General features: G+C 45.6%; 1 protein-coding gene across 1 annotated transcript in view; it reads left to right on the top strand.

Moving 5' to 3' along the window:
• Slc27a2 (solute carrier family 27 member 2) overlaps positions 1 to 25,184 on the top strand; it is a 39,170-nt gene that overhangs the window by 11,224 nt on the left and 2,762 nt on the right. Inside the window, exons 2-8 of the mRNA XM_050131494.1 lie at positions 4,079 to 4,288; positions 7,617 to 7,775; positions 9,760 to 9,884; positions 14,948 to 15,142; positions 18,219 to 18,309; positions 19,171 to 19,369; positions 21,425 to 21,522. Coding sequence (XP_049987451.1) covers positions 4,079 to 4,288; positions 7,617 to 7,775; positions 9,760 to 9,884; positions 14,948 to 15,142; positions 18,219 to 18,309; positions 19,171 to 19,369; positions 21,425 to 21,522 — 1,077 coding nt within the window. The remainder of the gene's footprint in view (positions 1 to 4,078; positions 4,289 to 7,616; positions 7,776 to 9,759; positions 9,885 to 14,947; positions 15,143 to 18,218; positions 18,310 to 19,170; positions 19,370 to 21,424; positions 21,523 to 25,184) is intronic.

The raw sequence follows: 25,184 nt of genomic DNA, 5'->3' as shown, positions 1-25,184 counted from the left end.
GTCTCTCCGGGAGCAGAGCAGAGTCTGACCTCACTTCCTCTTCCGCCCAGAATCCTATTCTGTTTACTCCTCCCATCTATGTTCCAAGCCATGAGGCCAAGCAGCTGGTTTATTATAACTTAACCAATGAAATCAACAGATTGATATATGACACTCCCACATCAGTTGCCTATGTCCATACAGTAATTACGTAATGCCTGATGTGACCTGGCAATCTCACAACAGGAAGTACCCTTGACGTGGGGCATGACGAAGAACAATAGCTTTAATTGAGGGAATGAAGAATGAGCTCAAGCAAATTATTTAATTGCACAAATGTGAGATGGAGTATGGTCTTCTGTTTTCTTTGCTCCTGTTAGAATTTGTAACGTTAAGGAAACACCTTTTTACCTAGGGTGATTTGCTTTGTGTAGGAAGGAAAGTGGGGGTGTCTCTGCCGGAAGAATTCTAATGCGCAGCACGTTGCACAACTGACCATGGGTGATTGCTGCTACTCCAAACCACTGTTAGAGATGCCAGGATCAGGCTTGCCCACCGGTGTTTGAAGCGCTATAGCCACAGTGTCTCCAGGGTCAGTTTTAGCACCACTTAGAAATGTTGCTGTTGTTTTTTTGTTTGTTTGTTTGTTTGTTTGAATGAAGGAAGGAAAGGCATAAGCTGCCCACCCAGCCGCCCCGTACTCATCCGCACACCATGGTCCCAACACTCTTCCAGTGGCTTTGTCTGTAAGCATCTCTGGGATGTGTTACCTAACTGAGTCAATCACCTCTTCCGCCAGCCACGCTAGTGCCACATCACTACCCGAGTGGATATTTGATTCCTATGGTGAAGCTTCCCATTTAGCTGTAGCACACTGACACGGGGTAAGGAAGGTTGATTGAGTTCCTCACCCTCGTTTCTTTCTGCTTTCCAGGAACAGGTGTGTTTAGTCAGATAATTCTCTTCTTTTACTCTTCAAAAGAAGGGGAAGTTGGTGGGAACTGATGTACAACTTAGTTTTTTATTCTTGTTTTGTTATGTTTTGTTTTGGTTTTGGTTTTTTTGTTTTGTTTTGTTTTTGAGATGGGGTCTTACTATACATCCCTGGCTGACCTCAAACTCAGAGAGATCCACCTGCCTCTGCCTCCATATGGTTTTAAAATTTTTCTCTTAAGATGTTGAAATCACTTAATATTCTTCTCTCTCTCTCTCTCTTTCTCTCTCTCTCTCTCTCTCTCTCTCTCTCTCTCTCTCTTCTCTGTCCCTCCACCCTCCCTGCCTCTGTGTGTATGTGCTGTGTGGTATTAGGTGTTCACCTCGGTCACCCTGTCACTCTGCCTTGCTCCTTTGGGACAGTTTAAACTTGGAACTCATTGGCTGGCAGCCAGCAAGCCAGAGGCTCCTGTCTCCACTCCCAACCCTGTCCCAGAAGCTCGAGGGTTAGTAGTGATTGGCTTTTATGTGGGTTCTGGGGTCCCCTGCAGTCTTCACACTAACCCAGCCAGCACCCTTAACCATGTACCCATCTCTCTAGCCCAACACTGGATTTTCCCCCACCCTTGTGTATACTGCTTTCTCTGGGAGTGCATTTCCCTCTACAGTGTCAAAAGAGGAGCTGATGGATCTGGTCCACAGCCTTCAGGCTCACCTTCACCTTCCCAAACTTTCAGTGAAGCTTGAGCTATGCTCTCCGCCAAGATGCACAGTGATGGCCTTTTTACTCATATCAGAAGCCCGCACACCTTAGCGCACACAGAGCAAATCAAGAGGACACTCCTACAAGGCAAAGGCACTTTATCAAAACTTAAGCCACAATGGCCAATGCAAAGAAATTGGAATTCCCGGTATCTGGTTTTAATTGTTTTTATTTTGGGTGCCCCTGTCCCTTTGTACAAATGGGGTTGCTGGTGTGGTTCCTGCATCGCAGGGTTTATGAAATCAATGTAATGTATATCTTACAAAAAATGTAAACAAAAGAGAACTGTAAAACTTGTCTGTCTGAGGATGACAGGGACAGCCAGCGCTGAGCTGCGCCACCTGATGCCTCCTTTGGGCCTCGGATGCACCGTCCTCAGCTGCCAGGAGCTTTCAGCTGAGACCCTCTCCGGGGCTTGCTCTAGCTAAAGAGAGTTAATCGCCACATTCCTCCCCCCAACCCTGTTGAGTGCATACAGTGAGTGAGCCCATCTGACTGGCTGATGGGCAAGCTCGGAGGCAGGGGTCAGCTCCCTTCATTTGAGACAATCCCAAAGGCCCATTCTAGGCTCAGATAAGGACCTGCTTGGGAAGCCACTCCTGTTGACTGGTTCCACCTCTCCCTCTATCCAGGCTATGTCCCCTGGTCACCCACAGGTACAGCCCCCAAGAGCAGCTCCTACGCCAGCTTCAGCTTCTCAGTGCAGAGGAACTAAGACTATGACCAAGAGAATTATTTGAGTTAATGTGTCCTACTTGGTTGTCACATCACCTACATAGCTAACAGACAACATTCACACCCTAAAACCTCAAGGCGGCACCTACATAAATCACTGGGTGGGAGCAGTAGCTACCGCTTCTATCAAAGAGAAGGGTCATAGACCATGCAGGGAACCCTCGCATGCAGAAATCATTTCGTTCCATCATATTAAAGGCGTAGCCACTCAAAGTATTCCAGGTTGCCAGTCCTTTTAGGTAAGCAGTTTCAGCTTGTCCCTAATCTTCCACACTGAATTATGATCCCTTAATCTCGAGGATTTCATGGTTGACCACGCTTGAATCTTGTCGCACTGTGTACTAAACATCCTGGGGCAAGCGTGCTCGGACCTGGGTGAGAGCCAGGGGAGAGAGCAGCCAGTTGTCGAGAAGCACAGGTGGCAGAAAGACTTACCTCTGGGCTGTCTTAAAGGAAGACCTGGATTTTCTGGGTGACTCGGGATGAAAGGCCGTTCTACACAGGCCGGATGGTCTGGGCAAAGGATTTGCACTGCAGCACGTTTAACAGGGCTTCACCTGGGTCAGAGTGGGTAGAGGAAAAGGGTAGAAGGCAGACAGTCCGAGATGGCATCAGAGAGGCTGGCAGGGATGGGACTACGAGAGCCCTGAGGATCTGCCAATGAGGAGAGCGGATCCCATGCTAAGGGGTGTGCAGCCCCTGAACTACCATGAATGGGGGCACTGGACAGTGGCCAGGAGTGAGGTAGATGACGCTGGAAGCAGAGAGAGACTGACAGTGAGGAAACTGGTCAGGAGGCAATTGCTGGTACCGCCAGTTCTGGGGAATACAATCCTCTCTTCTAGCCTCTACAGACAGCCGACATGCATGTGGAACATGTGCGTACATGCAAGCAAAACACCCATATGCATAAAATAACGGCAAGTAAATCTGTTTTAAATGATATATTTACTTCAGTTATTACAACTCAAGACAGGTTAGGTAAGCTTACTAGAGGTTTCATTTTATGGGTTAAGGGCAGAAAATCAAAATAACAGGTATGAAATAGGATTGCATATTAAGTCGGAGCTTGTTATCTATGAAAAATAAATTTCTTGTGGCACCTGTATACTTGTATGACTGACACAGACTTTACTTTACAACAATAACGACCTTTGATGTGTGGGCATGTTCTGGAAATGCCTATTACACTGTATTAACGTGTTGGTGATACACACTTACTGTTTGGTTTTTCTCAATGCTCATTTCTGTGACGTCTTCCCCCAACCATCTGCTGTGCTTATGAAACCACAGACTCAACCTTTGTTCTATCAGACATTGGGATCGTGTGAGTGAGTGTGTGTGTGTGTTTGTGTGTTTTCAAACACATCAAATTCCATTCTAAAATTCACTAAGAGGGAGACATGGTAGTGCACACCTTTAATCTCACTATCAGGGAGCAGAAGCAGGCGGATCTCTGTCTGAGGCCAACCTGGTCTACATACCAAGTTCCAAGACAGCCATGACTACATAGTAAGACACTGTCTTTAAAAAAAAAATCATAAGTATCATTTGTACCCATACATTGTAACAAAACATAGGTTGATGGAAAGTATTATCAGGTTTAGACACTCAATACATGCTTCATCAGCTAATGTAGTCTGCTTGGAATTTTCCCACTAACTTAAGAGCTACAAGAAGCCGTTGAGGAGGTTCTGCCAACCCTGAAAAAGGATGGCGTGTCCGTCTTGTACGTAAGCAGAACTTCCGACACGAATGGCGTGGACACCTTCCTGGACAAAGTGGACGGCGTGTCGGCAGAACCTACCCCAGAGTCGTGGAGGTCTGAAGTCACTTTCGCCATGCCTGCAGTGTATATCTATACTTCGGGTACCACAGGTAAGTAAGAGAGGATTGCCAAGACACAGGCTTGTCTTGGAAGAACTAACCGCTGAGCCGGCCTTTTAAATATTCTGTTTCCCTAGCAAAACGTATCAAATAACTAATACTTAAGGGGATTTCTATCTTTGCCCGTGAAAACTGATCTTATTTTATCACACGTGATCTCATTTCCTTTCTCCCAGCTCCACACACACACCTACTCAGTTGCTATAAAAACATAGAAATAGTGAACGAATAACTCAAACAGTAGTTGACATGATGGATACAATTTGATCCTGAGTGGGCTGTTAGAAATTTTTAATGTTCATTGTATTTTGACCCGTTTATATCTAGAGTCCATCTGAATAATGTAGTTTATATAAATGGGACATACCAGAGGACAACTATATGGGCTGATATTCATATAAATGCTTGGACTGATTTTTCCCATACAGTATTATTGATGTAGAGTGGCCTAGCACAGGGCCTAAACCATGATATGTCATCAAGTGTAGGATGCCTTCACTGTGCGCTAGCATATGATGAACTGTGGAAGAAGCTTTTCAGTAACTGCTACTTGGAACAAACAATGCCCTGTGTCACTGTAACCTTCAAGGGACCCAAAGACATTACTCTTTCAGCTCCCTCCTGCCCTTGCATCTGCCCGTTTCGTAGACTCAGAAACTTATAAAGACATGAAGGACTTCCCAGGAAAAGAAATAGAGTGTCAAGACTCACTTTGTGGGCTAGCTCCAGGCTCATACAATTAAGATGGTAACACCCCCTGCCTAATAATGTAATAAATATTCAGAGTCAGCCTTGCAAAAGCCAGGGAAAGTGTAATGTAACAAGCTGAAGCCAACGGGATATGTGGAAAAGAAGGCAGGAAGCCAGCCCCACATGTTGACAGTGATGATCATTGTTATTACTGTGAGGAAATTATATTAGGAGTCATGTATACACTCTCCTTATAATTAGTCAAAGGTTAAGGCTGAAGGTTCTGTTGAGCCTGTTTGTTATGTCAACACCAGTCCACAGAATCTCTGTTGTTCGCTCCAGCAGGCCCCCGGTAGCCATCTGACAGATTGCAGTTGCTAGGCCCCAGTTTAACATGAATGTGGATAATCCTTCACACTGTCATTTTATTTTAACTGAATATTACCTTTAAGCAATTGAGAATAAGAATAAGAATAAGGGGGCTGGAGAGATGGCTCAGCCATTAAAGACGAGGCTCACAACCAAAGTATAAGAATAAGGAACGTCTACCTTCATTTCAGAAGAATAACAGAATGCATAGATGAGTTTGGAAACTTTGATTACAGTTGGGATGAAATGAGCTTTTGGCTAGCAATGGGGAAACCCGATCCTAACACTGGAAAGTATGGAACTTCTTCGCAGTACGTGTTTTGGCAAGGAAATGGGAAACTCGTGTTCAGGGGTGTTTTCTAACACTCCACAAGTTAATTCCATACTTCAGCATTGATATTTAACAGGAAAGCACTGAGACTAATGTTTATCTTACTGTTTTACCTATGAATGAAACACCTGTATATTAACTACTCTTGTATAAAGTAATTAAAGGAGTTCATTTAAACACTTAGAGACCAAAGGTTTTTCCTCTTCCACAAAGGGAATTGGTAGCACAAAATTTTGTAATTGTTACAAAATATTCTTCTTGACTGATTAGTGTGAAATCTTAAATGAGGAAGGTTCTAAAAGTACTCAAAACTCAGAAGGTGAATTTTTTTTTCAATGTAACTCTGAATTTTACTCTTCAAATGATTCTTTCCTATGGTGAAAACAATTGATTTGTTGATGGTTTCCTCTGGTTCTTTTTTAAAAAATTAAAAATTTATTCTCTGAGTTTTCCATATCACGTATCTTGATCCCATTTGTCCCCCATCCCTTTGAATCCACCCTCTGCCCCTCTAGCCCCCCCCCAATAAAACAAAGTTCAAGAGAAAAAAAGGAAGAAAATAAAATGAGAAAAAAAATTTAAAAAACAAAAAGGGACGGAATTAAAAATCTCGTCATGGAAGCTGCAGTGATTTCTTCTATTTCTCAGTGTTAGTATAGAAGGGGGCATTATCTGGAGTTCGGTGCCCTGCAGCACCTACAAGAGATGGATTTAGAACTGTGTTTACCGTGATGGGCGGCTTGCTGCCCACAGAACAAACTGTTGCATGGGCAGTACATGGCTAAGGGCTGAGTCCTCGGGGACCTGCCTTCCTCGTCACAAAGTAGAATTGCCTACTCGGGTCTTAAGCTCTTTCTCAGCCCCTAAGGGTGACTTTCTCCTCGCCACTAAGGCGATCTTCCATGAGAAGCAATGAAAGCACACATTTAAAAGAAAGTCTTTTTTTAATTGTGCATATTATTATTAAGAAAGTGCAAGTTCGCTTGGTTTCACACACCAGAATTACAGCAGAAACCATTTACACTCCTCGGATTGGCATGATGCCCAGGGTTCGAGCACTCATTGGCAAGGCTATGAGGAAACAGTCTCATGTTTTACAGGCCAGGCAGCGGGTGGGGAGCCCCCCTTATAACTGGCAGTGTGCTGTTTATGTACTCAGATTACAAAGACATGTTTTTGGCCTGTAGCATCATCCATAGTGTGAATTGCCACGGAACAAGGTAATTCATGATGGCATCACTTGCCATCGCAAAATCATATAATCAAATCATAGCTTTCTCATATAACAGATAGGAGGCAGCTGGGAGAAGAAATAAACGATTGGAGACGTGAAAGAAATCTATAAAGGCGGAGAGCTTCCAAGCCAAAAAAAAGCTACACTATATTCATATTTTGAATGAAATTGGCAAATAGATATCATTAGGGGTCTGCACTACTGAGTCTCTTAAACTTAGCTTCCTCATCTGTGGGTTGGACAATGTAATTCGATCTATCTCTTCAATTGAATTTTTTGAAAATGCCTTACAAAGTAGTGAGCCCAAGACAGGAATTCATTCTCTTAAAATCACTACTATGTCATCTGTCCGTCTCAGGACTCAGCAAACTATGCCTTGAGAACCAAACATAGGTTCCAAGTGTTCCTAAGACAGGGCCACCGTTAAGCCTTTCTGTATGTGCACAGCTGCTTTCAGCACACACTGGCAGATATGGGTCAGCACAGCAATGACCAAATGGCGGCCTGAAACTTAAAATATTTACTCTCTTTATTACTTTGAGGAATTAAAAAAATGTTCACACCCCATGGCCTGACCGCTTATCCCTCCCCCACACATACACCTTCAAAGCAATTCTTCCAGCTTGATGGGAGGGAACTTCATACACTAGATCTCTACCTGGCCCACTGATGCCTTCTCTTATGTCTTTGCAAAGGCCTCCCAAAAGCTGCAACCATCAATCACCAACGCCTGTGGTACGGAACTGGCCTGGCTTTGGCGAGTGGGATCAAGGCCCACGATATAATCTACACCACTCTGCCCCTGTATCACAGTGCGGCGCTCATGATTGGCCTCCACGGATGCATCGTGGCTGGTAAGTTTTGTTTCTCTCCCCAGGCATCAGGGGTGGACACGCGTTCATATCTGCTCCTAAGGAAAAGCAGATCCGGCTGCTTTCCTGTCTACCAGAGCCAGTATTCACTTGGGCATCAATTGCAAGGCTCTGTAATTCACACATCATGAGCAAGCTTCTAAAATAATTTCTCTTTCCCCATGCCTTAACTGTTCAATAGATCTAGGGAGAAATTCCTTTTCTTAGGTTCTGTAAATCATTCTCCATTTTCAGAAACTTGTGTGTCACTCTCGGTCAGCATCAACAAGCTTCTCTCCCCGCTGTCCTTGCTCTGTATTTGTCCTTACTTCCACAGCCTCCTGGAGTTAGTCAGAGTAGCTGGCCTGCCATCGGCTCCTCTTTCCTTCTCAAATATCACCGTCTATACAGGAGTTGGCCTTGTGTGTCCCTTCAGGAGAATTTACATTGCTTTTTCCTGTAAAGGTTCAGTCCCATATCCCCGTCTCTGAGAAAACCAGTTCTTATTCTTTCACTGAGATAAATAACTTGACTTTTCTCCCAGGTGACATTTCATTTTAAATAAGCCTGTAAAATAGACACATTTATTTGAAATAAAACACATAGCATATGCAATAATACATATACGTGCATGCGTATATAATAGGCTGAGTGTGTGCAGTTCTGAGCCCTGGTGTCAAAGGCAAGGCCTTTGGAAGGGTTAGGCCGGCTGTAATGTGGAACTTTGAAGCACTTGATCGGGGCCTTGGAAAGCAGGTAGAGTAGAGACTCTCATGGCTGGCTCTGCCCTCCCCCTGAAGCGGATGTGGAGAGATGATGGCCATTCCCAGATCAAAAAGAGCACCCTTGCCCAACACCGGACTTGCCGATGCCTTGCTTTTGAACCTCACAGCCTCCAAAAGGAGAAGCTATTCTTTGTAGTGTAAGCTAGCCTGGCTGTGATCACTTTTTATAACAGCTTGAGCTTAAACTCTTGGTCCAAGCACCTATTTCCTTCCTTCATCTACGTGATGAGTCCATCAGCTCTGAACTTCGCCTGGCATCAGCCCCACCCTTCAGGAGCAAAGCATGGCTGGGCATAGGCGTACTGCTGGATCTTCCGCAGCAGAGTGGTTGGGGGGCTCTGAAGCGGGCAAGCCAGTACCTTCAGCACCGCAGACACCAGCAAAAGGAGGAAAGATCTTTTTGAGCGTCTCTTCTCAACACCAGTCATTGGTATATTTAGGGGTGAAAAGAAGCGAGCGACATGAGAAATGGGTATGGGCTTCCTGTTGCTGCTGGAACAAACTGCCGGAAGCTCAGCGACTTCCAGCAACACAGGTTTGTTTTCTCGTTGTTCTGGAAGTCAGCTGTCTCTGGCTGGGCTGCGCTGCCCCCACATGCTATAGATCTGTGTCCTGGTCTCGTCCATTATAGAGGCTGCCTGAATGCCTCGGCTCGTGGTCCCGTCTTCCATATTCAATTCGCACCCTCCAAGTCCCCCCTTTTCCTTTCCTCCTCGTTAGATACCCTTACAACTGGGTAAGGAGATAGTCTGGGAAAACCTTCCCACCTCTAGACCCTCAGCTTAATCACGTAATCACATGCCTTGCCACACAAGGTAATATGGTCATGGGCTCGTGGGCACTGGTGACAGCTCTCTCTCTCTCTCCTCTCTCTCTCTCTCTCTCTCTCTCTCTCTCTCTCTCTCTCTCTCTCTCTCTCTCTCTCTCTCTCTGTTCCCCCTTTCCTTGGATCCCTCTTCCTCACCTCCACCTCATAAGCCCCATCCGGGCCCCTGGATTGCATTAGAATGATCCCCCGTGCATCCGCTCCCCTTCCACAGATCGGAGGCTCACATGGGTGGAAGCAAGTCTCCATTATGCTGGGTATTCAATGGAAGAGGCACTCCACACATGTTGGATTTCATTCATTTGTAAGTCTCTCATCCGAGAGATTTTTTTTTTTTCTGCGCTCCCTCCCTGACGTTTTCTGTGCTTTTTACTAGGGGCCACTATTGCTCTGCGGAGCAAGTTCTCAGCCAGCCAGTTCTGGGACGACTGCCGGAAGTACAACGTCACTGTCATCCAGTACATTGGGGAACTGCTTCGGTACCTGTGCAACACGCCCCAGGTAACGCTCCTTGTGTCTTAATATCGGTTCAAAAATCGATAAGACGTTCAAGTTTCCTTGGATTGTGCCAGGCTTCTGCTGACTCATCTCTCGGTTCTCAGCTTAGACGCCAGCTGTCTGTTAGAACAACACACTGATAGCGCACTTGCCTTCCACGAGGGCCTGGCTGGAGAGCAGGGACAGCTACTTTGATTGCAATTTTTATTCTCTGTTTTGTTCCGTGTTTTCACACCTTCCCCGTCCCAGGTCCTCCTCTTTCCTTCCTGCTTGTGAAAAGCCACTGTCGGCCCCAGCTCAAGCAATAGGTCATATGTCAGCCGATTTGAGTCTCTCCAGCAAAGGTCATTCATCCGTTCTCCTATGCTCCTGCCTCTTGTGTTGCACGTGTGTTTCTTGCCTCCCGTCTCCCCTGGGCTCTGTAACTTGTTAGTACTACACTACTCCACTCTTTGAGCAGTGTAGTCTTGAAATGGCTGCTCCCAGCAGCCAACACTGACATGATACTAGTTTTCCTTATGTAGAGTCTGAACACAGAACGAGATTTAGGGGCCCAAAGCACTGAGTGAAGCATTTGTGTCTAGTACGTGTGTAACAGATGGCAGCCATCGCCATCACTGTCCTCACGTTCCATGCCTGCTAGTCCACATACACTGGTCTACAACACAGTCCTTGGGTGGATCTGTGACAGTGTGACTACCCCTTGTACACAGAAGAAATAGGAGACCTTCTTCTCCTATCCCACTAGTCAGTCTCTGGCCTCTGGGTTTAATGAGGCACAGGGTAGCACAGCTATTGACTGAAGTGGTGGTGAGGTTGTGTAGTTGAATCTTCTGCATCTGCTTTGCCCATTTTCCCTTGTAATGTCTGGGTCTCGCCCTGCAGAGTCTTTATGTATAACCAGAGGTCCCTGTGCTCCACGTCTTCAGTGTGAAGCTGATTCACTCCTGTGTTGTTTGTGTGGCTGCCTGAGAGCAGTATCCTTTAAGGAAGAAAAATGTTTTTTTTAAAAAATGTCCCTTTTTAGATTTACTTATTTAATGTGTATGGGTGTTTTGCCTGCATGTATGTCTGTGAGTCACACGTGTGCCTGGTGCCAGTAGAGGTCAGAAGGGGAAATCGGATCCCCTAGAGTTGTGAGCCACCGTGTGGGTGCTGGGAACCAAATTGAGGTCCTCTGCAAGAACAGCCATTGTTCCTTAAGGCAACGCCATTCCTCCAGCCCCCTCCTTTAGGAAGAAGGTATATATTAGTGCAAGATGCTGCCAAAGCCGAGTGTGTGAGTCCTCCAGTTAGGAACTAAGTGATGGCAAAGGTTTCTCAATGAGATGCTGGGGGGGGGACAAAGAAGAGCAGAGAGAGGGTGGGGGTGAGGGCATCTGGAAGAGTGACAGTGTCTGTCTCAGAGCAGCAAGCTAAGGACAGAGAAATGGAATTAAATAAGCACCGAGTTTTTCACTCAAAAGCCCTTTTAGTACTAATTGATTTTTATGCTGTATTCTCTTTTTCTCTTTCTCTCACTTCTTCTCGTCTTTCTTCTTTTTCTTTTCTTTTTTTTTTATTTTGTTTTGTTTTATTAGATAGGGCCTCATGTATCCCAGGCTGGCCTCAAACTCTGTAAGCAGCCAGAGGATGACCTTGAACTTCTGATCCTCCTGCCTCTGAAAAATTCTGTGTGAAGCCAGATAGATGTGTGTTTGATTCTTTCACCATCTTTGTAACCCTGGGGTCTGCACTATAAGCTTCCCAAAGGCTCCACTTCCTCAATTGAAATGGGAGGCAAATACTTCATGAACTGTTCTGTCCGACAGGCTTTAGTTACCGAAGTAAGACAATACAGGCCAAAAGCATTTACAAACGCAGCGCACACAGGCAAACCCTCGGTGGAGAAAGTCTGCTTACTTAGATTGTCTGGTTCTCTGCATTCCTTCCAGGACACTCTGACCTCTTACCTCTGATTAGCCACTAAATCCCGGTGGGAACCTAAGCCCCAGGTGTGTTTGCCTTTCTCAGCTCTAAGGTAGAAAACAAAATAGAGGAACAAAGGAGAAAATGACCTGCAAGTCAGTTCCTTAGCAAAGTTGACTTGGGTGGTAAAGAAGAACCAAGTCCCCGGGGGAAGGCAGAGGTGAGTTGCTCTCATCGGCTAGCAAGCAAGACAAAGTAAAAATTGGGCTTCTTAGGCGTTCCCGGACCTCATTTGTGTCCAGAAACATTCCCAACCTTCAAACCTCAATCCCTTCTGCTAGCGTAAGAAGATCCCTGAGCCAGTACTGTGAAAACTGAGCCCATGGTATTATGATGCTAAACCCAGCTACCTGCCACCCACAGGTGTCCTGCTGCACCTGTGGGCCTGGCCAGCTGCCCACATACCCAGGCACCTGCCCCTTTACCTCCTCTGCCTTGGTGAGGATGCCCCAGCCATGAGCTGCTGAGCAGTCCCTGGTGGAGGTTTACCTGTTTAACCACAGAGATTACGCTGTATGCAAAACACAGGCCCAAGCCCTGTGAAGGATTCAGAGATATGTTTGGTCTCCAAGGAGGATGCATCTAATGAACGAGAGACGTGAGAGGAGCTATTAGACAAGGAAGTGAACAGGTGTGGGTGGAGAACGGAGTGTGGGCGGCGGCACATGGACCACGTAAGGTCTTGGATTTACACACGGGAAGGCCTCTCCACAGCACCTCACGGGCCTGGGAACTGGGGAGCACCGAGATCAGGTGGTTCTTAAGTGATAATAAGCATTTTTCAGATACTGGAATGCTTTAGTCTCAGAGTTCCCATGAAAGAGAGCAGGAAGGGAACTCTGGAAACCTGCCAGTCCTTTCTGAGGAGAATAACATTTTATGGGCAGGGGAACCCTATAATTAATGGTAACACTAGAGAGTGATCGGTAATCGGCATTCCAGGACAGCAGCCAACATAAGCCAAAACTGGCCCTGGCAAACGACACACTCCCTGCCTCCTGACAGGTCCTAGGGAATCGTGAAAGAGAGTCCAGTGACCTATGGGCCAGAGCTGATGAAGAGGCTATATTCCTAGCAGTCAAAACACCCAGGACTTACACAGGTTCAAAGCACCTCAGGCAACTTTGACGTGAGGTCTCTAGCCACTCTCCGTACGTTCACTTGGGGAACCATTTTCTTCAGTGACAATCTCTGTTTACCTCTCCAGCTAGAAAAGCCACAGTGACCTTCACCACCTAAGTCCTTTGGCCAATCAAGTTACTTAAAGATCAAATCCGTACTTACAGTTTGCTGAGCTTCTAGCTTCTTCTCCATGGAACTAATTTAAAGTTCATTTTGATCTGCCTTCTAGTTGCCACAGTCCTTTCCCTTTAGAGGAGAGCAGCTGCTTACTCCCTCCCTCCCTTCCTCTCTCCCTCTTGCTTCTTCTCCCCTCCCCCCCCCCAGGCTATATTCCAAAGTCCCTTCTCAGCCTAGGAAGTAATGAAAGATCTGGACAAAGTGACTTACACATTAATGCCAGCACTTAGAGGATGTTGAGGCAGGTGGATTGCTGCAAGTTGAAGATCAGCCTGGAATGCAGAACGAGACCCTGTATCAAAGAAGAGTAAAGAAAGTGTACTGGCTGGTTTTGTGTGTCAACTTGGCATAAGCTAGAGTCACCAGAGAGGAGGAGATGCCTCCATGAGATCCAGCTGTAGGGCATTTTCTCAATTAGTGATCAATGGGGAAGGGCCCAAATCATGGTGGGTGATGCCATCCCTGGGCTGGTGGTCCTGGATTCTATAAGAAAGCAGTCTGAGCAAGCCAGGGGAAGCAAGCCAGTAAGTAGCATCCTTCTGCGTCAGCACCTGCATGTTGGTGTTCCTGTCCTGACTTCCTTCAGTGATAAACAGCAATGTGGAAGTGTAAGCCAAATAAGCCCTTTTCTCTCCAACTTGGTCATGGTGTTTTGTCACAGCAATAGAAACCCCAAGACTGAAGCGGGAGGGGAGGGGAGGGAGGAGGAGGAAAAGCAACAACAGCAGCAGTCCACCAATGCCGTCATGGCCATACATTTATTAAGCAAATAAATTAGCTTTTGGTAAGAGAGGAGAGCTCTTGCTAACAGGCACGTCTACCCTGTCCTGGGCTGTTTTCTCTTCAAACAAAGGCACAATTTACAAATAAAAACTTTATACCTTCTTTAGTAACCTGTCTTTCCACCAAGCTATAGTCTCCCAGAGAAGATAATTTGCCTTCTACGCTCACCATTCACCTTAAATTAGTTGGGCCATCTCTCTGAATCTCTAACGAGTAAGCGCAAAAACATGAAGGAAGCAGTGTGGTCCCCTCAACGCCTTTGGCTCTCACTAGGTCCGCTTTGGGGCCTTATACACAGCAACTTCTCCTTCCTGCTTTTCATTTCTGACAAAGCCTCTTCATGTTGGCTGTACAGCTGGGAGCTGCTTACGCCTTCTCTTCCCCTTTCTCAGCCTTTCCGACAGTTTCCGTTGATGTAACTGCAACAGGTCTTGTGACCTTAGCCACACCAGGCAAATATGGCTCCTCTCTTGCCTCTATCATTGTTGCTCTGCAGTGGTTTATGGGACATGCCCCCGCTCCCTGCACAGCCTGTCCCATCTCAGTTGGGTTCCCAGTTTTCTTCACTGCCACATAAAAGCTACTGCTTTAAGAACAGAAACACCAGCAATCCTACTGATGCCAAGGATGTGTTCATTTCTGAGTCTCCCATGAGCATGCGCCTTCTGGAAAGTCACTGATACTGGCATTTTACACTGGGTGCAAGTTAAATGGTGGCCTTACCTGGTTCATCTGGTTGTTTCTTCTTGCCTCAAATCAAAATGGAAAACTATCCTTTTTTTAAATTAATCAGATCAGCATCCCACCTATCAGACTATGGTGCTCATGTTGCAGAAAGAGGGGGTTGGGTCTGGGAGTGGTAGACTAAGATGAATTTTTAAAGACACAATTATGAAATAAAATCAGGGCAACTATCAGTATAAATTAAATACACAGAATCTGAATACAATGGACACATATAAATCCAAGCTCTCAAAATGTTAACGTTCCGTCTGCTTCCTCTCCTGTTACCACAGAAACCAAATGACCGTGATCACAAAGTGAAAAAAGCGCTGGGAAATGGCTTACGGGGAGATGTGTGGAAAGAGTTTATCAAGAGATTTGGGGACATTCACATTTATGAGTTCTACGCTTCCACTGAAGGCAATATTGGATTTTTGAATTATCCGAGAAAAATCGGTGCTGTCGGAAGAGCCAACTACCTACAAAGAGTTAAGTACGCTGAAAAATGAGCGCAGTGAAGCTGACTTTCAGAATAGAGTCCTATAAAGCGGTCCCACAATGTAGCATCCGAACCAGGCCCCATCAGTATCACCAAGAGAACCTTGACCGCATCTATGACAATGGCTTTTCTGGGGTGATCTCATACTCACAGCGACTCATTACTTTTAATATTTGAGACCTGTGTGAAGTCATCCTCCCTTCATTCGTACTTGTACTTGGGGGGGAATTTGAAGGTTACTTTGCTCTGAGTGTATCGTATGTTGTGAAATGCAGCGTTTCCCTTTAATTGGGGTATGCATAAAAATCGCACAGGGAGCTCTTTATGTATACGGGTGTAGGTTCCCAACCTCTTGGCTTTGGATTCAGTTGTTCTGAGGTGAGGCCCTGGGTCCTTTTTTAAAAAAAAAACGTGCCGTATTAAGAGCAGCAGCCCAGGCCTTCAAGAGACTTGGGATGTTCTGGTCAACATGTGTGTTCTCATAGGTCCACCAGAAAGATGTATCTTGTTTCTCTCCTCTCTCTCAGTTGTTCTATTGTCTACTGACCCTGAAGCTCTGCTCTCTTGGTGGTCATCAGTCATTCTAAGGACAGCCCATGGATGCTGACCCTTCGCTGGCCTATGCAGTCATTGTTGTCATCGCGCCTCTAACAGGCAGCCTTTGTCTCCGGGGACTGACCAGTGAAGTAGTCCATGTACTAAGCGCTGTGGCACTGAAGGGCAGACCCCGGTGCCACCATATCCTAGCTGAGTGGCTCCCAGGAAATCACTTGCATTCCTTAGACCTCAGCTTCCCACTGCATGCAAGCTGAGTGGCTCCCAGGAAGTTGCTTACATTCCTGAGGCCTCATCTCAACATCTTAAAACAGAGATACAAGGAAATGATTGAGCCCACCGCCTGGCCCAAACTTGGCGTTAATGAAAGACTTGCTGAGTTATTTGTTGTGCAATAACCTTGGACATTAAGACTGCCATTTCTTATTCTCTGGTGGGAGCACAGGCATTCCCAGGTCCAAGTACCCTCTCCAACACTGGCAGCAGCCCCACCCTGTGCAGCTCAGTCCCTGACCTCCAGACGGGTAATGTCTGGCATGGTAGCCTCTAGCTAGCTGTGTGTAAATATTAAATGCCAATAGAGCAAAGTTTTGAAACCAGTTCGTAATTCACAGTAACGACTGCCTTGCGAGTGCTCAGCCGGCCCCTGTCAGTGACACCGTCCTGAGCAGAGTGTATTTCCACCATCACGAACAAGCCTACTGAGCCACACTGCTCTATGCGGGGACATTAGTGTCGGGCCGGCGTGAACTAGGCCAGCCAGAGAGATGAAGGCTAAACACAAACAAGCTGTCAGTGTTGCTTCTACAACCTCAGAGAGAGGACTCTAATGGAGATTTGTCTTCTACCAAACTTCTGCTTCCGTGTGCAGAGTTTCCGTGAGCATACACTGCTAGCTTTTTACTTTCTCAGCCGTTGGTTGTCGTATTTTTGTCAGTTTTTGTACACCAAACAAATTCCTTAAAAAAAAGAAAGAAAGAAAAAAGAAAAAACATTTTTTAAAGTATTAATTACAACCATAGATTTTTTATACTTTTTTTTGTTGTTGTTTTGGTCTTTCAAGACAGGGTTTCTCTGTGGCTTTGGAGCCTGTCCTGGAACTAGCACTTGTAGACCAGGCTGGCCTTAAACTCACAGAGATCCGCCTGCCTCTGCCTCCCAAGTTCTGGGATTAAAGGCATGCGCCACCACCACCCAGCTGATTTTTGATATCCTTATAAATTCAGTCAGTGTGCTTTCATTGTCCAAAAATGGCACTTGGGGGTTTTGTTTTGTTTTGTTTTTTGAAACAGGGTTTCTCTGTGTAGCCCTGGCTGTCCTGGAACTCAGTCTGTAGACCAGGCTGGATGCCCAGCACCACTTGGTTTTAATGAAGCTGAATTTGAAGCTGGCACAGTAAACATGGCTGGCCATTGTAGCTGATCACTGTTGTACTTTCTGATCTCCTTGAGTAGGGAAAATAATATGCTTAGTATTATGATGGTGTAAGTGCTTACATCGTCAAACTGTGTCTTAATATAGAGTTGGGGGGGTTGTTCTTTAAATTTGGTTTTAATTTTGTAGTACAGAGATTGAACCAAGGCCTTGCACATGCTCTCAACAAGTATTGCCACTAAGCCATGGCCCAGCCCTTTTAGAAGCTTTTATTTTAGGATAAACTCTTAATAAGTTTTCCATACTAGCTCCAACTTGTGATCCTCCTGCTTCAGCACCCCACATACACACAAAAGCCATGTAGCTAGGATTACAGGTATGTACCACCACACCTAGCTCTGATAACTTTTTAATAACTTTATAGTCATGCCTGAAATAATTTTTGCTTTGATTCTTAAATGTAATGAATAATGTGTCCCTGGGGATGAGGGTACCAGGATCGAATGGTAATATATTAATACATTATCAGACATGACTTTAAACCCATTTTTAATCTGTCCACCAAAGGATATGCATGAGAATGATCCTAACAGTTTTATTTATAATAGACCAAAATTAGAAATAATCCAAGTACTCATTAAAAATACCCATCAACAGAATAAAGTGTAGTATATTTATACAAGGGAAAGTTGAACGTAAATGAAAATGGGCTGGAGATGATGCCCAGAAGTAGGGTGCGTACATGGCTTGTGCAAGGTCTGGACTCTGTCTCTGGTACCACCCATAGCAGCATCACTGAGAAAAGCAGCAGCGTGGGCTGCTGATGTACACAGACAGAGTAACTAAAATAAGACAGGCGTGCCTACAGTTACTTGTCGAGTTTTAAGTTAATAGGGAGAGATAGAAATCAAAATGGTGATTGACTACACAGAAGGGGACAGAAAGCAACTTCTTCAGTAAAGTGGAAATGTTTTATATCTAGGTCTGGGTGGTTATTACAGATGCAAAATCCCACCCGTGTTGTGCACTGAAGATATGTGTAATGTGTCTTTTCTCCACTTTTTATGATAAAGTAAGCCTAGAAAAGCTGCAAAGCTCAGTTGATGTACTCAATTGGTGTTTTTTAACTTTGGCAGAAAGTTGTAACGTATGAGCTGATTAAATACGATGTGGAGAAAGATGAACCCGTCCGTGACACAAATGGATATTGCATCAAAGTCCCCAAAGGTAATGTGGACTTTTTATGCAATTAACTATACACAAAATTATCCTGACTAAACAACATTTCAGAGATAACATAGTATTACCAGCAGGTACATTTTGTTAAAATTAGCAAGGGGAATATTTTTATTGGCATATTCTAAAAATACATATGTAAATTTCAGAAGGCACTGGCTTGCCATAACATATAATTATACTTTTAAGCTAGTTGGACACCTTGCTTGTGAGGTACTTTGTGGAAAGGTCTAGACAGCTCTGGGTGAACATTATCTTATGCTTTTACCCACTATGCATTTGTCTAGTAATGTATAGGAATCGTTATTGAGTAAAAGATAGCAATAGGGAATTACAACTAGGTGGCCATGCAGAATAAGGTTTGATATATGTGTCTGTGACATGCATGCACACACACACACATGATCTGTATCTGTGCCTTTTCTTGCTGCTGTGGCCAGACACCAGATGGGAAGCATCTTAGGGGAGGAAGGGCTTAGTTGGAAAGGTATAGTCCACCACGCTGGCGAAGGTATAAATGGCAGGACTCTAAGGCCGTCACATTGCATAGGCGGTGAGAAAGCTGAGCACAGACAGGAAATGGAACCCTGCAGCGAGGCTCTACTTGGTAGAGGGTTCACAGCCTTCCAAATGAGCATCACCGGCTGGGGATCAAGTTCAAATGCACAAGCCTATGGGGGACATGGCATTTTTAAACCACAGCATGTCAGATAAGAAGATGGATATAAGAAATGACACTTCCTACAGCCGGCTTCTCGTCAGTGGGCTGTCTGCCTTCAGTTTTAAGGATGATGATAAAATGTGCTTATCTCGTCACAAAAATAAACAACAATGTACTCTCTTCTGTCTCAGGTGAGGTGGGACTCTTGATTTGCAAAATCACAGAACTTACGCCTTTTAATGGCTATGCTGGCGGAAAGTCGCAGACAGAGAAGAAAAAACTCAGGGATGTCTTTAAGAAAGGAGACCTCTATTTCAACAGTGGAGACCTCCTAATGATTGATCGTGAAAATTTCGTCTATTTTCATGACAGAGTTGGAGATACATTCCGGTTGGTTTCTCTCATTTACTGAGCCCAAAACAAATGCATGCACACTTTGGCCTATTCTTGAGTTGGGATCAGATGCCACTTTCCCACGGTGTTTCAGCTCTGCCCGTCTCTTGTGTGCCATTTGTCTCCTATATTCCCAGAGAATAGGGAGTGAGCCATAAAGCGTCTCTCTACAACAACACAAATGAACATAAAGGCAGGACATCTCTTCCTTGTTTCCAGAGCCTGAAGTGCACCCAGCTGCCACTCGCGTGTCCTGCATGATTTAGTGGATGCACTTGGGGTAGCCAGGGATTGTCCCCTATTTCTAATCAGACAGCTTTTTTGCTTTTAGATTAAAACAAGTGCAAATTTGCCGGGCGATGGTGGCGCACACCTTTAATCCCAGCACTCAGGAGGCAGAAGCAGGAGGATCTCTGTGAGTTTGAGACCAGCCTGGTCTACAGAGCTAGTTCCAGGACAGGCTCCAAAGCCACAGAGAAACCCTGTCTCGAAAAACCAAAAAAAAAAAAAAAAAAAGAGGATCATCCTAAGTGTCTGGAGCCCCACAGACCTGCTGCCCAGCTGCCTTCACACTGGCTTCCAGTTGGGAGAATCCTGCTCCTCGAGGCTGTCTGGACAGTTCTCAGTGCTGTTTCTTTGTGTTTCTGTTTCAGCCTGGGCTTGAGGGGACAATTCCTTACACCACCACAGCTTATAATTTTAAACTTCCTGGAGCATCGGAGAAAATTGGAGAAAGAGAGTTTGAACATGCTTCCCAAGGGTACAGATTCTACAGAAGGAAAAAGTAAAGCCTCAGTATAGNTCCAAAGCCACAGAGAAACCCTGTCTCGAAAAACCAAAAAAAAAAAAAAAAAAACCAAGTGCAAATTAACATGAAGTTGATCGGGTTGAAAAGGTTCGGAACCTTTTCCCCCTCCCTTCCTTCTGCCCTCCATCTCCATCCAATGGTTTCCAGGCTAGTATAAGGACGTTTGGAAGTCTTCTTGGTAAATGGTAAAGTGACCCTCCAGCAATAGCTCAGTCCTCCAGCTGATAGCAGAGGCGTCCTGCGTGTGTGTGGATTCCCTGAGATAGGAACTCTCCATACATCACTGAATACCGTGTCTGATATGGGTCACCACCCTTGAGTAACTCAAGGTGTGAACTTTGGCTCACTCACCAAATTGAGGCTGACTCACCCTCGCTAAGAAGTTACTTCGAGACGCTGGGGAGATGGCTAGTAGAGTACTTGCCTGGCAAGCACCAGGACCAGAGTTCAGTCCCCAGAACCCACATTTACAAACCTGGGCCTTAACGCTGCATGTCTGTACTCTAACCCCGGGGAGGCAGAAACGGGCAGATCCCTGAGCCTACTGGGCAGTTAGCCACCCTAGCCAACACATTGAGCTAATGAAAAGAGATCTTGCCTTTTTAAAAGAGTGGACAGTACCTGAAAATAAACACTCCACCCACATGCACACATGCATATGCACACTTAAACACACACACGCATGCATGCATACATGAAGGTACACACACAAAGATACTTTTGAGAAACCTAAAGGGTATTTTTATAAAACCCCTAATTCCTAATTAAATGAAAAATAGCACCTGGCTAGGCCTTAACATTACAATTTTTATGTAATAAAACTGTGATTTTTTTTCTTTTCAAATAAAAGCTTTGCTTTTGTGAGAACTTGAAATACAACTATGAAATTCTGCCAAATAGAAGTTTACTGACTGAACAACTAAATAAGATGTTAAAGGGAAAATGTGAGAGACCTAAACAAAGCTAACAGAAGTTGAGATTATTTCTGGCATCCAGTAACTTTCTTAACCACGTCTGGATTTCACGTTCAAACACAATGGTATCAATGACGTTTTTGTGTGACAAGATTGAAATTCCACATTCTGTTAGCTAGGTCTATACCCTTTTGCTTCCAGCAGAATGCCACAAGTGAGCTGGGGGGTCTTAGGGGACCAGTATGGGAATGCCAGCATCTCACCATGGTCTAAAAGAAACACTGACCAGAAAGCAAGCGTGGCCTGAGCTAAGCCTTCCTTTTCTCCCAGGTGGAAAGGAGAGAACGTAGCTACCACTGAAGTTGCTGACATCATAGGACTGGTTGACTTTGTTGAGGAAGTGAACGTTTATGGCGTGCCCGTGCCAGGTAGGTAAAAGGCACCACAGATCTGTCTGAACCCACGCAGACACTGGGTAGAGTCACAGCAGCAGGCCACAGTTAGTCTTGCTTTCTCCCACTGCCTGGAGACTGAAGCCGCTGTCAATCCCCAGGGGTCAAGGCGTTTCTCTCTGCACCGGGCACCATTGTCAAAGTAATTCAGTGCCCCTGATGTTGGGCCTGTCTCTGTGCTTTAACGGCTGCTTCATTTAGGGTTCTTAGGCAGAGGAGGCCTCCTGTTTCCCAGGCCTCTGGTTGGCACGCTTTGGGAGCTTGAGGGCTGTGGAGTGGTGAATTGCCTCTGAAGAGAAGGCGCAAGGAGGAACAATTACAGCTTCTAGAAAGACAACTGGGAAGGGGGCAAACTGTGTTCAGCCTCTTCTTGTAGAGCAGGTTCCTAAGACCAGACCAGACCCTGAATTTCAGCATCATCACAGAGTAGAGGCCCTGAGGAATGCCAGCCGGGTGGGAGGAAGCCTGACCCCAACACCTGCTGGCTGTTCTCAAAAGTCCCTCAAACTAGAAATAACACTGGCCTTGCAGCTGAAATTGTCAGAGCTAATTTCATAAATACCAAATATATTCATTCAAATGCATAGTAGGCTTGTGTTAAGTATCAGTCATTTTAATTGTAGATATTAGAGAGAATCAAATTCTCCCAGTCAGTGCCCAAGCATAAGGTGTCAAGCTCTTATTGTCCCAAAAACCGAGTGTTTGGGATTCTCGTCATTTATTCAAAGTAGAAATCCAAAGCCCCCTTCCCTGCACACTGACGGTGCCAAACACCGTGTGACAAAACTTTCCCCGGGAGATGCAACAAGCATTTCTGCTCACCCCATCAGGGAACCCCTGAGAGACCAAATTCCCACGCCACCAAAATCCAACCTGGTGAACCAATGAGTTTTACTGAGGTTACTTATAGGAATCTGGGGGAGGGGTTGGTTAGAGGAACAGAAATGACTCAGAGACAGCTGCATCGCCAATGCCCACCCCAGCACAGATGCCAGCTCACCACGTTGGAAACCTGGAGCAACTGCACAGCCTGCAGGCAGCCCAACGGGTCAGAGAGTGTCCTTTGCTGGGAACTCGGTTGGTCTGAACCGAGTCCAGGCAGCCCAGCTGATTTTTGCTTCTTTTGCCTGAGTCTTTGCAGTTGGTGTGTCTAAGAGTGACTCTCGGCTGTCTTTATTGTTTACTCTGGCAGGGCCGGAAGTTCCTGAACCTAGTTTACCTTGCTACAGCATTTTATTTGTTTCTGTGAAAGTTGTTTTTATTTCCGTGAAAGTCCATATTACATGTAAAGTCCATATTACATGTAAAGTCCATGTTACATGTAAAGTCCATGTTACATGTAAAGTCCATATTACATGTAAAGTACATATTGCATGTAAAGTACATATTGCATTGAAGTCCATATTACATGTAAAGCGTATTCTCCCTACATCTCACTTTCCCTTTCTCATCTGCCTGCCACCCAGATTTCTAGGTCCATGTCATATATGCATACATGATTTTATATATAATCTGTAAAATCCAAGAACCACAAATGAGAGAAAATACCTTGCAGGTGCCCTCTTGAAGCTGACTTAATTCCCTTAGTATAACCACCTCCAGGTTTGTCCATCTCCCTGCAGATGCCCTAGGCTCAGTCTTCACTAGAAAATTATCCCATCAGGTGCACGTACCCCACTTTCTTATTCACTTGGGTTGTTCCGTGCCTTCGCTGCCGTGACCACGCTGTAATGGCACTGATGTGCAAGTGTCTCTCAGATGCATTGGGGTCCTTTGGCTAAACCCCCAGTCGCAGGCTAGCCGGGTCACATGTTAGATCTGCTTCTACTTTTGCTCAAGAAACCACCGTACTGATTTCCATAGTAGGTGGGCTGATTGCCATTCCCATCAGCTGCAGGGCGGGCGTTTTTCTTCCCTGTGGTCGTATGACAGTGATGGATAGCAAGCGTAGCCACATCTCAGGTCACAGAGACGACAGCTGATCTGGAGGGACCCTTAGCTGAGGTGACATAAGGGTCCAGGTCACAGTTGTCAGCCACCGTGACACAGGAGGCTGTAACCGCCCCCACTTAGAGTGGGGGGGGGGAAGGGCTACACTTCTAAGTGCTAAATCTTAAAACTCTTCTAAAGGAGCTGAGAAATTCTGGAAAGTGGATTGAAAGCCCAGCATCCCTCAAAGAGGAGTCTCAGGTCATCATAGCTGAAAACTTGCTAAAATCGAAGTGTGTCAGGCCCACCCAGATGTTGCTGGATGGGTGGGCTCAGGAAGCAGTGCATTTTTAAGTCCCTCTGGTGATTCTTGATAACCCTAGGCTAGGGGTGTGGCTCGATGGCAGAGCGCTCGCCTCGCCCTGAGTTTGATCCCCAGCTCCTCCCCCGACAACACACACGCACATTCAAATCTGATTTAGACACCATGAAAATATCCTAGAGTATATGCTAATTGGCCAGCATTGTGACTATACAAAACACCACTGAAGTGTTAAAAACGATGAATTTCATATTTTACACAGTTCAAAAACAATGCAGGCATGGTGGTGCACATTTGTGACCTCAGCACGCAGTAGGCTGAAGTGTCAATCACTTCAAGGTCAGCCAAAGCTTCGTAGTGCATTCCAGACCAGCCTGGACTATAGCGTGAGATCCAATCTTAAAACAAAAAGTACAAACAACAAAAGTCCCACTGAAGTATGAAAGGCGCTGATGTGACCAATCTCACAGTCACCTGGAAATCCCAGCGCTAACCCATCAGAACATCTAGAACTGGGATCTAGAATCTGCTGAGTGGGCCTGTCTGTTAGGGGTGGCAATCACTGTGTAGAAGCAAGAGGCCCTCCCTGGACAGTCAGAACAAGAAACAGCTGTGTTCAGCAACCCATCCTAAACAGTTTAATGATCAGGAAGAAACTCCCGTAGCCAGAGGGACCGACCATCAGATGGGCAGCTATGAAGGACGCCTTTTGGTTTTTTTTTGTTTGGTTTTCTGTACGGCATCTCTCTGTATAACAGCCCTGGCTGTCCTGGAACTAGCTCTTTAGACCAGGCTGGCCTGAAACTCAGAGATCCACCTACCTCTGCCAGCCTCTGAATACTAGGATTAAAGACATGCGCTGCCACCACCACCCAGCTCGAGGGACCCCTTTTTAAAAAGAGTCTGGCACCCTGCCCACCTCCTTCAGGTCAGAGAGAAACAAATGAGCAAGCACCTCTTTCTTTAAAATAAATTAATAAATAAGTCCTTTCGGGTTTTTTTTAACCTTCTTTAGGCAAACATAGGTAAACATATAATCACCATGGGAGAAATTTCAAATGCTGGAGCCCAGGTGACCAAGACTGACTCCTTCCTCTCTGATTACAGCTAAGTAGTTCAGGGAAGTGGACCCGGACTCCCACTGGGTCTGCTGGATCAGGTAGAAAATATATTAATCCTTAATTACCACTGTCCTCACAAGCAAACAATAGTAATTGTTCTAATCACCTCTCCACTAACAGCCCTGCCGTGGAGCGCAGTTTTCTCTGTGCAGCGTAGGTTCCCTTGAGAGGACTGGGCATAAATGGAAGGACACACAGCAGCTTACCCTGCGCCTGTCTTCAGCCTTCTGCCCTGCAGCCTCCCTGAAATACAGAGAAGAAAAGCT

This window comes from Alexandromys fortis, unplaced genomic scaffold (assembly GCF_014885135.2).
Source record: "Alexandromys fortis isolate MF-2015 unplaced genomic scaffold, M_Fortis_MF-2015_v1.1 scaffold_6, whole genome shotgun sequence".
Taxonomy (NCBI): Eukaryota; Metazoa; Chordata; class Mammalia; order Rodentia; family Cricetidae; genus Alexandromys; species Alexandromys fortis.
This window is presented reverse-complemented; position numbering and strand designations above follow the sequence as displayed.